Source organism: Astatotilapia calliptera, chromosome 7 (assembly GCF_964374335.1).
Source record: "Astatotilapia calliptera chromosome 7, fAstCal68.1, whole genome shotgun sequence".
In the NCBI taxonomy this organism is placed as follows: domain Eukaryota; kingdom Metazoa; phylum Chordata; class Actinopteri; order Cichliformes; family Cichlidae; genus Astatotilapia; species Astatotilapia calliptera.
In genome coordinates this window covers 18,815,998-18,831,659 of record NC_137428.1, presented here as the reverse complement: position 1 = coordinate 18,831,659, position 15,662 = coordinate 18,815,998, and the positions used below count along the sequence as shown (strand labels likewise).

Here is a 15,662-nt window from a genome sequence, read left to right as displayed (position 1 = left end):
AGAAAAATGATTTTGATTAAAACTGTGGGATAAGTGGGTCAAATATGGTAAACCTGTAAAATTATATTTTGTGCAGGTCCTAGGTGAATTTCATGTATGTTATTTTAATCTACTTATTTGTTTATTTTTTTGTATCTATACAAAAAATATTGTATATATGTTCATATATTACTTAGTGCCTGAACCTATCTCCACTCATAATCTGTGTAAAGAAATCTTTGAATGCCAGAGGCCAAACATTACTCTAGCTTCATTTAAATTGTCTGAAATTGTGAAAAGAAAATGTGACAAATATGAGCCCCGTACAAAAAACAAAAGAACAAAACAAAACCAAACAATCAAACAAGAAAAACTAAACTAAACAAGAAAAGACAAATGGGGAAGGAGACACACTCGTTTTTTCACGGCACTGTAAACAGTCAACCGATGGACTCGAGGGACCCATTTAACCTACGTACCTCTGACATACGTACAGTATTATGTCACTTCCGTAAATAGGGACTTTTACGAAATCGAAGCGCACTTTGCGGTTTATGAATCTGAATGTATCTATATATACAAATAAAATAGTTATGAATCAAATGTTAATCAGGAAACAGATCTATTATTAAAAAAGAAGAGAGCCTTCATTTTCATCAGCGGAACTGAATTTGCATGTGCTGACCTAACGGTGGCCGGGGCTGACGTCTCCTCCTTCAGCCTGACGTCGTCCCCAGTGGTCGTGCGTGCCGTGCCGGGCCTCTCTGCAGATGGAGGTGGCGCGGGGGGGAGGTTGTTTGGGGATGGTTTGCCGGGATATCGCGTCACCTCCTCGGTGTCTTGCTAGCATACTGTCACCTGCTCGCATTCAGCACGAGCTGTTTGCACGGACATGAAAAGTAAGATTTCGGGTCGCGGTAGCCGCTCCTGTTTGTGAGCCCTTTGTAAAGCACGTCGCTGCGGGCCAGGAGATGTTTCGTGAGCTTTGGTGGGTAAACAGAAGGCCTTTACCTTTGCAGGGTTGACAGCTTCTGTTTAGGGGCTTGTTGTCTTCGCGGTAATGACAGACTACAGCTGCTGCTGCATCTGCTTTTGAGCTATCAGCCAGAGACGAGGTGAGTGCGATGTCTGTCTGTGTATTTGGTGTTGAGGTGATGGAGCTAGCGTTAGCTTACAGCAGCCCCTTTCTGAAGACTTTATTGCTATTAATGGCCTGTCACGTTTGCAGACGTCCACCAGAAGAAGATAGTTGGTAACTATGGCTGAACAAGACGTTTGCCTCCACCTCGATTCAATAGGCGAGGTGACAAAGGAGGACCTTCTGCAGAAGTCTAAGGTGCGCTTTTCATACAGTGAAGCTGCTGTCAGATGTAAAATATACCCTGTTGTGGATGGCGACTGAAATAAGCACTTCAGCTGTGTTGTGCTCATGTAATATCCATGCATATAAACTTCTTCTTCTTTACTATGTTGTGTTAATATTGCCTGTAGGGAACTTGTCAGTCATGTGGAGCTGGTGGTCCAAACCTGTGGGCCTGTCTACAGGTAAGGTTAGGACTTAGATCCTGTTAAATACCTTACGTTATTATCTCAAATAGTTAGCTATAAAGCTAAAAGGTGGCTTAACTTCTAAGCCAACACTGCGCTTAGCATATATCATCAGAGACTGGAGGGCCAGGTGAATGCTGTATAATTAATGTTAGCGTGGAGTATAAATGTGCTTAAAAATGCAGTTCCTCTTCAGTTCAGGAAAGCGATAAAGGGTGTTGATTGATTTTTGGATTCTGAACAGAGAAGCAAAAAGGAAGGAGATCCTATCTTACATTGTGTCTGATTTGCAGAATGACTGCCCGTATGTCGGGTGCGGAGAGTCCTACTCTGATCACAGCACCCTGCATGCACAGGTACGGCCCTTTCATACAAAATTTATTTGCAAGCCCCTTTTTTTAAATTAGTAGTCTATAAGCAGATTGTGTGCTTCCTTTTTAGGCTAAGAAGCACAACCTTACCGTGAATCTGACAACGTTCAGGATCTGGTGTTATGTGTGTGAGCGAGAGGTGTTTCTGGAGCACAGGCCGGCCCTGGTGCCCGTAGCTGCTGCAGCACACCTCTGTAAAGCTACAGAGCAGGTATGAGTTCAACCCAGCTCATGTTTTTATGTTAAGTGTCTTACTAGTGGAATTTACATTTTAACATAAGAACAAGAAATACACACACACACACACACACACACACACAAGATGCTTATAATATTTGTTTATTCTCTTTCTAGGAAACCTCTCCCCAGACAGTTGGTCACCCACTCAAAGCGGTACCGATTGCTGTGGCCGAAGAAGAAGGCTCAGAGTCAGAAGAGGATGAGCTTAAACCCAGAGGTATATATGCATGCATGCTTGATCAGCTTCAAACATTTCTAGACTGGTGGTCAAAGTTGCCCTGGTTTCTTGTTATTCAGGCCTTGAAGGTTTTTCTTTTCTCTCTGACTTGTACAGCAGTCTTTATGTCTAAGATGTTTAGTTTGAACGCTTTCTGAGAGGATAAAGTGTTTCATGATTGGTGATCTTTTTTTGGATCTTTGTTTGTAGGGTTGACAGGAATGAAAAACATTGGAAATTCCTGCTACATGAACGCAGCTCTTCAAGCCCTGTCCAACTGGTGCGTGCTTTTCCTCCTAAAATGTAGAACAACTTTAATGTTTGTTTTGGTTTTAATCAGGTTAATCATTGGACATATTTCAGTCAAACAATAAAGCTTCTCTTTTGTTTTACATCTACTACTAATGTTAGAGGTGCTTTAACCTCAGCTGTCCCTCTGCCCCCTCATTAGCCCTCCTCTCACTCAGTTTTTTCTGGACTGCGGTGGATTGGTAAGGACTGACAAGAAGCCTGCTTTGTGTAAGAGCTACCAGAAACTCATCTCAGAACTCTGGCATAAAAAACGGTAATTAAAGCATCACAGTGATTGTATGTAAACTGGACAACAAACTAGTGTTTAGTCATTAAAATGAAAACATAATTGCATGTCTCTTATTACTACTCCCCTCTCAGGCCCAGCTATGTTGTCCCTACCAGCCTGTCCCACGGCATCAAACTGGTGAACCCCATGTTTCGTGGTTACGCTCAGCAGGTAGGGCTGTCCGCCCGGCATGTTTCAACAGCATCTTGACACTGTCCTTTTATTGGATTTTATATCATTAAACCCTTGGATTTGCAAAAAATGCTTTTCACAAGATTACTCGGTTGTGTATTTTAAAGTGCAGTCCATTATTTTTGACTCAGTTTTAAATCTGCAGTTTGTCTCCCCCTTGTGGCAGTTAAAGCAAGTACACAAACATGGTTGATTGGCCTTTGACAAAGAGAAATCCACATTAGTGTTAATTCCTGTTTTCCTTTATCTTTAATCACTTTCATTGTTAGACTACAAGCCTTCCGTCAAATGCCATTTGTCTGGAGGGGGAACTAGACAAAGTAATAGGAAATGGATTTTTTTTCTTTTAACATAAAGACAGGAATTGAATTTCCCTTTCCCTTCTGAGAGGCTGCTTAATCTGAAAGATAACTGCTCCTTGGAATAACACAGGCTTTACTTCTGTTGTTCTGTATCCTTCATATTTGAATACTGAAAAGACCGAGGGCTTCATTTTTACCCAGTTATGTTTCATGGCACGTCTAAGGATAAACTTCAAGTCAGACTTAGTATTTTAGTTTGTCTGATCCTATTTAAAGAGAAAATGCAGACAGTCACACAGTATCGAGATATCTCCAATCCAGTTTCTTGTTATTTTTTCCATATTTTCTCGGTGGCTTAGTTAATGTTTGATTTGTCTGTTTACGCAGTGGCTGTGATTGGCACATGGTATCTCGCTAATGTGCAAACAGATTTCTTGTTACTCCAATGTTTCTGTCTTTTTGCTTGCAATATTTGTGTTTATCTATTGTCCATTTACAAATGTTCTCTGTGAATGCGGCCCTATCCATGCAGTTAATATAAGGTTTCTGTGTTGTCCAGGACACTCAGGAGTTCTTGCGCTGTCTGATGGACCAGCTACACGAAGAGCTGAAGGAGCCTCTGTCGGAGTGTAGCGTGGGCTACGACGGGAGCGACGGGGAGGACAGAAGAGACGGAGACCGCTCCCCCTCTGAGGATGAGTTCCTCTCCTGTGACTCTGGCTCCAGTAGTGACCGAGGGGAGGGAGGAGGGGTGGGTGACAGCGAGCTGCTCATCCAGGATGAGTGTGATGGGATACGGTCACCGGCAGGTGGAATGGGGGACGTCAGTAGTGGTACAGTGATCTCTGAGAAGGAGAGGCTTAAAGAAAGGAGGTTACCCGGCTCCCCGCTCCATGGAGGCTCACAAGAGATGGATGAAGATGCTGATGTGGACACAGCAGTTGAGGAAGGGTTTCCAGAAAGGAGGGCGGAGGATGAAGAGGAGCCTGCAGCCCCAAACACAGAGGTCCAAAGTCAGGAAAACCATCAGACGTCTAACACAGGGCAAAGTCAAGTCCCGAGCAACAACAGCTCAGGTACAAGACCAGCAGGAATACAGTGATTTTATATATTTATATATCTATATATTTATATATTGGATTATTCAGTTATGTATTGTAGAATATCATCAGTTATCATTAAGTTTGTGTTTCCACTGTGATGTTTTCTAGAGCCAGACAATGAAGCATCGATGACCCAGCCCCAGTCCACTCCCTGCAGTCCTGTGCGCACCCTTCAAGAGCTGCATCCCAAACTGTCCTCCAGTCCCCCCCGGTCCAGCCCTCTCCGCTCTTCAGGACCTGCATACTCCTTCAAAAAAGGTGAGAAAATTTCTCATAGACTGCTCAAGATGCTTCACAATTTTAACAGAGTCCCCAGGTTGAGAAACATTTGCCTCGGTAAAACACATTTTTACCGCACTACCGTGGTAGTCGCATGTACAGAACTGTAAGTAAACAACATAGGATGCTTCTTAATGTTTCACATATGAAGCAGGCGAGTCTTTGCCTGTAGAATCACACTGTCCAAAGTGGAGTTCTTGAGTCTTTCTAAGTTTTTTATTTTTGGAGATGTTGGCTGCTTTTACACTCATTTTCACTCCAAGGTTTAGGTCAGGTGACTGTGGAGGCTCACGTGACTCGTGTATCATTCAAACCGTCAGTCGGTTGAAAAAAACCCACATAATTTATTCCCATTTCTTTGGCTGAATTTAAAATGTCAATGATAACACAGTTTGATAGGCATAAAGTAGTACTTTGACACATATTAGCTGAAAACTTGGGATGTCTCATCATGGTGTGCAGTGTGGCCTTTAAAAAATGAGAAAACTGGACAAGTGAAGGATGAATGAATTAGTGGCAGGCATTAAAAGGTATGTGTAGCTGATGAATAGTATCTGAAAGTCATTTTCAGTTTGAGTATACACAGTTACAAAGATGTTAGTTAAGGTGGCACTCTTTGAGATGCTCTCTGCCTTTGTCTTCTGAAGCCAGCCCTCCCTCCCATCATGTGTCTTCCAGCTCAGCTGCTGCTCAGTGCCAGGAAGAAAAAACAGTCTCACTATCGCAGTGTGATCTCGGACATCTTTGATGGTTCGATCCTCAGTCTAGTCCAGTGTTTGACCTGTGACAGGGTAAGATGCACTTCACATATTTGAACACAAGGGGGAGGTAGAGTATACGCTTGATAAAATATGTTTATTTGTTAAATTATATTACATTTCCTATCAAAGCAGGTTTAAATGAAATGAAGTGACTTGTGCAATTATTTCATTTCAGTATTATACAGACTTTTTTGTGTAATTAGAGTGATTAAAACACATTCATAATTGCTCTTTTACTGCTAGAGGTATGCTGTTTAAACTGGTTCTCTGAATTTGGTACAGGTCTCAACTACAGTGGAAACCTTCCAGGACTTATCCCTCCCTATTCCTGGTAAAGAAGACCTAGCAAAGCTCCATTCATCCATCCATCAGAACCTGCCGGTGAAGACTGGTGTGTGCCCTGACACTTACGGCTCGCAGGGGTGGATCTCCTACATCATGGACTCCATACGGCGGTCAGTGAATGAAATATAATTGAAAAAGGCTGAGACGACGTTTGCATGTTTGACCCTTAGTTGTGCATAATGTTGACTGCTGATGTTACCGATATACTTTTAATCTGGTATGTTTCTGACTTTAGTTTCCTGTAACTTCAGATGTAGTTAGATAAGCTTTCTATATGCCTGCAAGGTAACATTTTTACAGAATTAACAGCGAGTAGAAACTTGCTTGGCCTGTCGGTATTTCCTGAAAACGAATCATAAAACTACAAAAGCTTCTTATTTAGCTAGTCTTTTCAGTAGGTGCTGCAACACGTGTCTGTGTGTTCGATGATGAAGATGAACGCATGTGCTATGCCAGATCTATAAACTAAATAGATCTAAAAAATGAATAGTTTATTTCCTCTAACTAGCAATCACTTTGCTAGTTAGAGGAAGTGTATTGCAGGTGATGCCTCATAGATAACTTCCTTCAATGATTTATCACATTTTTTTCTGAAAATGTGCTGATAAACAGATAAAGTTTGTGTGTAGGACATGTAGAGAGGCCATCTAGAGTCACTCAGTTACTCATTGGTTGGACAGATTTGGTAAACTTAAGGTGGCTCTGAAAAGCACTACACTTACACTTTTCAGCAAAAATACTCTGGATAGTGACGTCACACGGTTGCACCGCATCGAGTTAACAGTTAGCAGTGCCCTGGAAATGGGTTCTGTTCAACCTTTCCAGTTTGAACCAGAACAATCTGAGAGAGGATGAAAATAGTCAACCAATACTTAGTTTAGATGAAGATGAAAACAATCCGTCACACAAGGATGTGAAAGTGAGGGAAAACTACTGGTGTCTATGCAGCTACTGCTTGCCAGTGGCAATGGTGTCGTGCCAAATTATGCATCCCCGACAGAGACCCAGAGTGCACTGAGAAGTAAATAACAATGACGGCCTACTGGTAAATCGGTTTTGTATAAAATGTGCCTAAAAGGAAAACATTTGGCGTATTTTAATACCACATATATGTTATTGGAAGCACAGTGCATATTTTAGCGCAAACATGTGTTAATAGCCGGGGTTCCCTTTAAAAGCTACTCCTTTGATTTCATAATAACACTCAAGCAATGGTGGAAGAGGGCTTTTATTGTTTAACCCAGATTTATTCTCTTTTTAAAAAATTCTGCTGACTTAGAGCATCTTTGAACTCATTACTGTTTTTGTTTTTTGGCTTAAAACATTACTGTATTTCCCGGACTACAAAGCGCACCTGAATATCAGAATCAGAATCAGAATACTTTATTGATCCCTGGGGGAAATTATTTTTTGTTACAGTGCTCCATTATAAACCAACATTAAGACAAGACAGACAATACACTAACTAAGAATAGTACAATATATACATATATATACATACATACATACATAAGTCACTCATAAATAAATAGCTGAAAAAGAAACATGTGTAGTTATAGCAGCAAACAGTGTGTTAAGTATTAGCCGCACAAGCTAAAATCAGGGGAAAATCCTGTTTTGTACATACATTAGCCGCACCTGACTAAAAGCCGCAGGTGTTTCAATGTTGACTTATCATATGTAAGAGAATATGCACAAAGGGAATTGTCAGGAAAGAGATGGCTGTTTGGAGACATCCCTTTTATTAATATTTTGAAAAACAAGTTACGGGTACATATTTGCATAACTTTTTAGGTATATGTACAAGTACCGGTAATTACAAGTACGAAACATGTGCTGTGCTTCATAAACGAGTAACAAATGTAGTACATAACAGTAACCTACAGCACACCAGAAAAATAGATTCGGCCTACCTTTTAGGGTCAGGTGCAGTGACACGGCTTTAACAAGAAAAGTCAGTCATTCACCATCTTTCTCTTCTTCCTGCGCACTAAAACCACCAAAGTCCTCTCCTCCAGTGTCGGATACTAACAGGCTCAGGATGGCTTCGTCATCCACTCTTCTTCTCTCCTTCGTTGTCACTTTCAAAACCAAAGAAATCCTCGTTGTCAGTGTCAGAGTCGAACACCCTCTGAAGGGCCGTGGCGGTGTCCTCCTCTCCATCATGCAGCAGTACAGCCCTTCAAAATCCGTTGGTGATCGTGGATGTTTTCACACTTTTCCACGCTGTCAGAATCCACTGGTGGAGTTGAGCATAACTTGCTTTTCGCAAGTTTATCGCCGCTCGTCATCCACGCCTCCCACTGAACGCGTAGCGCTACTTTGAATTTTGTTTTTCGCGCTACTTCGTACGGCACTACGTTGCCTGGCGGATGGACATGTGACCAACATACCACTCTTGAACCCCGATACTGTGTGTCTGATCATATGCCCTTCCGCCAGGCAACGTAGTGCCGTACAACAGCGGAACAAACAAAAAAATCGTCTTATGATATGACAAAACTCATGGATAATCCATAGAAAAGCCGCACCTGACTAAAAGCGGCAGGGTTCAACGCTTGTGCAAAAAGTAGCGGCTTATAGCCCGACAATTACGGTACTCTTTTGGTTCGGTCTCATTGGTAAGTGTATTTTTCCAAAAATCACCATCAAACTACCTGTGCACGTATGTTGGCACTATACAGGCAGAGCATCCGGAGACTAAAGAGCCAGATATCTCCCTCAGGAAGGAGTGCAGATAAGATCTGACCTATAAGGTCATACTCCTACGCTTTGTTTGCGTCATCATAGCTCAAAAATTCATGTTCACATTACTACTCTGCTGTGATGGCACAGACTAGTTTATGAAGTCTTGTTTCAAAGCTTTGACTTTTACCTTCACGGCTGTTGCAATCTTGATATTATGGAAACAGAAGTGGCCGTGTTTTGACAATGCTGTTATCAGCTAACACAGGGGTCAGCTTTTTCCCCATGAGAAACCGGGACTGTTGTGGAGCGCTGCAGGTAGAAATATGAAGGACAGCAGACAGGTGATCATCACTGAGAGGGGATTTGTTAAACTTAGTCACTAAGCATATTTATTGACATATGAAGGTAGAGCCAAAGAGCGTCTTCTGATACACGGAAATCTCTCCTCTATGAGAGAGCAATAAAGATCCAGCAGTGATGATGATGTGAAATACTAATGATTCGGTGCTTTTGCTCTTGCAACATGGTTCATTTTTAGCAATGACTTACACAACACTTCCTGGTGTGCAAAAACATCAATTTCAGTTCTGTGTTCATTTCAGTCACTTTATCTTTCTTCAGATTTAGACAGCCATTCGTTGTAACACCTGCCAGTTTGTGCCGTTTCAGCTCCAGCCTATCCAAGCATGCGGTTACCGTCATGGACGAATCACTCCAGCTCCTCCATGATGTCAAACTCTCTTGTTTCACGTGTACATAGACTTATATTGGGCTGTGTTGCAGATATCACATTTCTCATCCGGTGGCAAGGAGGAAAAGTCAAAATTGTCTGCTTTGTTTTCAGCCGAAGCTTTAGATTTCCCCGAAATGTCCTCGTTCCTTCCTGTTAACAGTTTGCACATTTTCAAATGCTGTTTTATCAAGGTGTGTTAGTCCGGCCCAAAAAGTAAAAATATTCTTACTGAGAATATTTTTACTGTTTTTCAGTTGTTTTTGTGGGAACTCACAAAGCTGGTCTTGACCACCCCATACGTGGATGTTTAAAACTTTCACTCTCTAAAACAGTCAAGTTCTTCAAGTCTACGTGTTTCATCTTGTATTCATCTTTTCATCGTGGTGATTCAGTGGTGAATCACACTAATCTGCTCTACACAAACTAAGCATACAACTTTACCTCCAACTTCAGTAAATAAATTCTTAGAAGTCAAAGTCATTTTTAAAAACTACTTAAAAAACAGACATCCGCCTTCAAAATAAAAGCAACAAAATTACATTATGATTTGAAGCTATTCTCCAATGGAAATTTGGTGGTTACAATGGAAAACACTTGAGTGATTTATAATTATTTATATGAGTGCTTTTGGATGAATTGTTACTCCATTTTTTAGTTATTGGCAGGTAATTCTTATCAAATTAACCCAAAGTCGCCTCAGAAAGGGCGAGTGACTTCAGTTAGCTTTAATTAGCTCTGGTGGAGTCTTTGCAAAGACTCTAGTGATTATAGCGGACATCTGTAACCTTAAGATTTCCAGTTATTAAGTCACGCCCCCAATAACCTTAATTCTTAATACAATAAATATAATTTTGACTCGCTTTTGGAGCCAGCCCCAAACGGCCATTTCAAGGAATTGCAGTTTTCCAGATGTTCTAACTTTCACATCAGTCCATCCTCTAACTCACTTTGTTTTGTCTGAGAATCAAGCTTAAAGAATATTCAGGCTTATTAGTAAGAATGATTAAAAATGACTAATTGAAAAAGGGGAAACATTTTCACTATGTGATCAACTGCGCTGAAGTTTAGAGTTGCCTTTTAAAGCTAATATTTCTCCAGCTTGCTTTGGTTTTTTTTTGTTATGAGTATTTGTGTTTGTGTTGTGCAGGTTTGTAGTCTCATGTATCCCCAGTTGGTTTTGGGGGCCCATGGTAACACTAGAGGACTGCCTTGCTGCTTTTTTTGCTGCAGATGAACTCAAAGGTAATTGGTGCTCTAATAATGCTCCAATACTAGCATAGTTTATATGTCAGAATTTCAATTTCCATTCATTTTCTTTGTTTTTTCCCAGGGGATAACATGTACAGCTGTGAGAGATGTAAAAAGTGCGTCAAATTAAATGCTTGAAATATATATCCTTGATTTAAAAGGAGAGTACTTGTATGCATTTATTCACACAGTGTTTTCTTTTCTACAGGTTGAGAAATGGTGTCAAATACTGCAAAGTGCTTAGACTTCCAGAGGTGCGGTTTTCTTTTCTTTTTTCTTTTTACTTTTTTTTTTTTTTAGCTCAGCACTTTCTTTCAGTAGATAACACATCGGTTTCATTTGCAATCTGCTGCATAATGCCATCTTTAATTTCCTTGTTTTGTCCTGTATTTGCTGCATAGATTCTGTGCATTCACCTGAAACGTTTTCGGCACGAGGTCATGTATTCTTTCAAGATAAGCAGCCACGTGTCCTTCCCGCTCGAGGGCCTCGACATGCGACCTTTCCTGGCTAAAGAGAGTCCATCGCAAGTTACCACTTACGACTTGCTGTCAGTCATTTGCCACCATGGCACTGCAGGAAGTATGAGACCACAAAGTTTCCTGTTGATATATTATTTCCCCCGTGGGCAATATTTCTCACAGAGCGAGCAAAACACATATCCGATTAGCATCTGTCTCTAATATGTTTTGTCATGCTGTTTATGGGTGCAGGTGGGCACTACATAGCTTACTGTCAGAATGTAATCAACGGCCAGTGGTATGAGTTTGATGACCAGTATGTTACCGAAGTCCATGAGACGGTGGTGCAGAACGCAGAGGCTTATGTGTTGTTCTATAGGTGAGCAAAGGCGTCATTTACATAGACTCTACGCTAATTCGTCCAAGATGTGTTAAGTGATTTATTTCTATTGTACTCGTGCAGGAAAAGTAGCGAGGAGGCTGTGAGAGAGAGGCAGAAGGTGGTGGCTCTGGCCAATATGAAGGAGCCCAGCCTGCTGCAGTTTTACATCTCCAGAGAATGGCTCAACAAGTTCAACACCTTCGCTGAGCCAGGCCCCATCAGCAACCACACGTTTCTTTGTCAACATGGCGGTATGTGTGGTTAATAAGTCTCTTCTTTAAAATCAGAATTGCTCGCTTTACTTTCATGGCTCAGCCTGCAGCTTGGTATAAATATTTTTATTAAGTCGTCCACTGACTTGTCTTGATTAGAAAAACATGCCTGCACTGTCTTTATTAACGTGTTTCATCTCTGTGCAGGGATCCCTCCTAATAAATACCACTACATAGATGATCTGGTTGTGATTGTTCCCCAGAACGTGTGGGAATACCTTTACAACAGGTAAACGTGCTCCATGCTGCCAAACAAACCTCAGTATGACTATGTTACGACCTTGGCCTGGGATAACCTGGGCGTAACAAGAAATGTGATTTCCCCACTCCAACTCCACCCAAGAAAGAGCCAAAACACAGAGCAATTGCAAATGCTATGCAGCTATTTATTGACTTCAGCAGTGAGCTATGGCAATGAAACAAACAAAAGATCTCCAAAGGTCCCTAATCTTCCCTGACCAAATTAAGAGTCAAACAAAAGACAATTTGCTCACCTAAACCCCTATCCAGTAAACAAGAGAAAAGAGGTTTTAATGATTGAAGGCTTCTCACTCCTGTAGTGTTCAGTATATACAGTGAAACAGAACAAGTTGTCTGATTTACAAAACTATTTACACAGATCTCGACCAGCACTCTTGAAATCAGACACACAAAAGTGACAGTCACTTTGTGGCTGAGTTGCTTTGGTGCCAAGCACTTCTGCTTTGCAGTAATAGCACTTAGAACAAGGAGGTTGAGCTAGGAGGAAGGAAATGTCGCAAACTGACTTGTTCCAACGGTAGCATTGTATTACAGCACCACACTTGAATTCACTGAGCGCTTTAGAATGACCCACTCTTTCACCAACGTGTGTAAAGTCAAGCTGCGTGGTTAGGTGCTTGATTTTTATACCTGAAAAAGGTTGAAGAGGTGTCACTCAGTACTTTTGTCTGTATTAAAAAAGAAACCAGACGCTGCTGCTGTTTAGGATCAAAATGACCAAAACTGTCACTCGGCATAAGAGCTGAATGGTTATGTCATGTAGCAACATTGTTGACCACTTTGATTATATTAGGCAGCAGCACCCATTTAAAGATGACATGCATCTCAGCATTGATGTAAAGACCAACAAAAAGGCCTTATACTTCCTTATCAAATCATGTGTTAATCTCTCTGTTACGGATTTTTTCTGCTTTCAGCTTCGGAGGTGGCCCAGCAGTCAACCACCTCTACATGTGTGCAATCTGTCAGGTGGAGATTGAAGCTCTAGCTAAACGCAGAAAAACAGAAATTGACACCTTCATCAAGGTAAACGTGTGTGTTATGCAAAAGTTTACCTTTGTGCTAAAGTGTCTTTGTGTTGAATGAACTTTTTTTTTCTCTTGTGTGTAGCTGAACAAAGAGTTTCAAGCTGAGGAGGCTCCAACAGTGATCCTGTGTATCAGCATGCAGTGGTTCAGAGAGTGGGAGAGCTTTGTGAAGGGCAAAGACAATGGTACGATGAGTAGCAGCGCATTCGAGTTCCCATCTTTCTCTCTTTACCAAATACTTTTATACTTTCCTTTTCCCAGAGCCACCCGGTCCCATCGACAACAGTAAAATCGGTGTTATGAAAGGAGGACATATACAGCTAAAGCAAGGTAAGTCTGAGGAGGTTGAAAAGGACATAAAGGTAGAAAATCAATGTACTGTTTTTAGACATTGCGTGTTTTTTCACCACAGGTGCAGACTATGGTCAGATCTCAGAGGAGACTTGGCAGTACTTGTTGGGAATTTATGGCGGAGGCCCTGAGATTGCAGTGAGACAGACGGTGGCCCCGGCTGACCCCGACACCCTTCACGGAGAGAGGAAGATTGAGGCAGAGACGAGAGCACTTTGAGATAAAGAGAGGTTGGAATCTTTACACTTTGCTTCATTACTGTGCAAAACTTTTGAGACTGATGTTTTTGAATTTTTTAAAAGTGATCTTTAGCAATAGTTCTCTGGCCTCATTTTGAGTCCAGTCCTCGTACCTGACCATTTTCAGAGGAAATTTGTTTAATGTTTGTTGTTTAATTTTAAATCGTATCTTTAGGCACTTTGTTATTAGGAGCCTGTCACGAAGATTATTTGTTCCCATTTCCTTGAGTTGAATCTATAAAAAAACACCCCAAATCCAAACATAAGACAGTTACACAACACAGAGCTATTAGCTTTAAATTTGGCACATCTCCACATGGTGTGCAGTGTGTCCTAAAAAAAATTAAGGAACCTGGATAAAGACGACCTGGCAGGCCTCAAAAACGTGAAAAAATGGACCTAAAAGTTGCATCTGGACTTCATCTCCTGTTATCTGAAGTGGCTGAGGTGTGTGTAATTACACAGGAGCTGGAGTGAAAATCAGTGGCAACAGGTCTTATAAACAAAGGAATTCAGATTCTGTATTTTTGGTGTAAATTCTGATCACAGAGCAGGGGATCCACATTTAAAACTTATTATCAACATGTATGGTGGCGGTCAGAAGAGGTCCAACAGTGAGTGTCTACAGCCATCTGTAAAACACGGGGGAGTTGCTGCCTTGGTTTGTGGGATTTGTGATGAAACAAATATAATAAGTATTGTCAGATATTGATTCACCATGATATGCCATCTAGAAAGTGTCTGATTGGTAACAGCTTCATCTTTTAGCAATAAGTGATTCAAAAATCGCAATAAAATGCCTCCTCAGAGCCCAGACCTCAACATTATTGAAGCAGCGTGGGATCATCTTGACAGAGAAGAGAACAAAAGGCCTGAAGCTCTGTTGCTGAACTTGTTAGAACTGTACAAACTCTGTATTTCCGTGTATGTTTGCAGGATTCAATAAATGTCTGGAATTTTTTTGGAAAATATATAGCAGTGAGAGGTGGCTCAAGACATTTGCACAACACTGTACTTATAAACATACATATCCCTATATATGCTGTATATACACAGAGTGGATTCAGGTATGCCTTTTAGTGTATTTGGGTAAATCAGCAGAAAGAAGGATATATGGTCTCTTAACTGCTATAAATCCAAAATATAGAGTTGGAGATGATGCCTCACTAAGGGTCTGCTCATTCTCAAACTGTTTCTCAACTTTTATCATCCCCAGGTCTTCTGAGCCCTTTTTCCACTCTTGTCCTCACAGGAAGCTGAGGAATTTGCACCACGGTGAAGAAGCCCCATCTTGAGCACTTTGTAAATGTAGCAGCATGTTATTCTGAAGCCATGTTGCAGCAAGAGAAAACGCTACCTAAAAACAACACGGTTTATTTGTTGGATAACTTTGATCCTTAATGTTGAGGTGTACAAATAAGATGTTGTCACATCCCTGGAGCTGTTTTTGGTAGCTGTGGTGTCTCAGTGGCCGCTGTAGTGACATGGTGTTGTATAATGCTAAACGGGCAGACGGCTGCAAGTATTACAAGACGAAATGCTGCGGAGAATAGAATTACAGTGTGTTGCTTTTGAGGACTTCTCTTCTTCCCTGGAAGCAAACCCAGAGACATTAACAGTGCTTTTTGTTATTTAGTTACATATCAGCAGGTACGGCCATGACGAGAGGGATGTCAGATAAATCACAGTCGGACACTTTGATCTTTAAAGGGGACATATTATGCATATCTACTTTGTTTTTCCACAAAAGATGGCAAAAGAGCATCTCTAGAGATATTGCATGTAGTTACATACAGGCCCCACTGGTGAATAGATGCACCTGAATACAACAGACCTGCCCCGGTGTACATTTCTGTGTTTTCATGTCACCTTTACTGCTTTAGTCCAAGCTCAGCTCGGTCCTTTACGTCTCTTTGCATCTCTCCTCATCGCACCCTGTACTGCATTTCAGCACGTTTAAAATCCCACTACAGCTGACCTCATTTACATAATCTTCAGTTTTTGTTTACAGACAATGAAATGAGTGTGAAATATGAAGACACAAACTACAACCTGGCTTGTAACCTGTCGCCAGTTATGAGC

At 41.2% G+C, this 15,662-nt stretch overlaps 1 protein-coding gene across 5 annotated transcripts; it reads left to right on the top strand.

Moving 5' to 3' along the window:
* Nucleotides 1-497: 497 nt before the first annotated feature.
* Nucleotides 498-15,411, top strand: usp20 (ubiquitin specific peptidase 20). 5 transcript variants are annotated; one of them, XM_080303574.1, is made up of 26 exons: nucleotides 740-878; nucleotides 999-1,094; nucleotides 1,208-1,315; nucleotides 1,471-1,524; nucleotides 1,821-1,883; nucleotides 1,969-2,109; nucleotides 2,253-2,355; nucleotides 2,566-2,635; nucleotides 2,807-2,920; nucleotides 3,028-3,106; nucleotides 3,989-4,505; nucleotides 4,641-4,790; nucleotides 5,463-5,602; nucleotides 5,855-6,027; nucleotides 10,486-10,580; nucleotides 10,669-10,702; nucleotides 10,795-10,840; nucleotides 10,988-11,168; nucleotides 11,300-11,426; nucleotides 11,511-11,680; nucleotides 11,849-11,930; nucleotides 12,880-12,988; nucleotides 13,073-13,175; nucleotides 13,252-13,320; nucleotides 13,403-13,571; nucleotides 14,797-15,411. In XM_080303574.1, the coding sequence occupies exons 3-25, from the start codon at nucleotides 1,238-1,240 to the stop codon at nucleotides 13,558-13,560; spliced, it is 2,856 nt and encodes a 951-aa protein (XP_080159700.1). In that variant the 5' UTR covers nucleotides 740-878; nucleotides 999-1,094; nucleotides 1,208-1,237; the 3' UTR covers nucleotides 13,561-13,571; nucleotides 14,797-15,411. The 5 variants fall into 5 exon arrangements, with proteins under 5 accessions (XP_080159703.1, XP_080159699.1, XP_080159701.1 ...); XM_080303577.1 differs by having other exon boundaries at nucleotides 498-1,094; nucleotides 5,490-5,602; XM_080303573.1 differs by having other exon boundaries at nucleotides 498-1,094.
* The last annotated feature ends 251 nt before the right edge of the window (nucleotides 15,412-15,662 follow it).

What these genes read in the sequence shown, in the direction of transcription:
- usp20 (XM_080303573.1), top strand. Translation starts at nt 1,238, where the DNA reads ATGGCTGAACAAGACGTTTGCCTCCACCTCGATTCAATAGGCGAGGTG. An exon ending in TGCATACTCCTTCAAAAAAG is followed by an intron (nt 4,791 to 5,462) that starts GTGAGAAAATTT and finishes TTCTGAAGCCAG; the next exon opens with CCCTCCCTCCCATCATGTGT. An exon ending in GCTTATGTGTTGTTCTATAG is followed by an intron (nt 11,427 to 11,510) that starts GTGAGCAAAGGC and finishes GTACTCGTGCAG; the next exon opens with GAAAAGTAGCGAGGAGGCTG.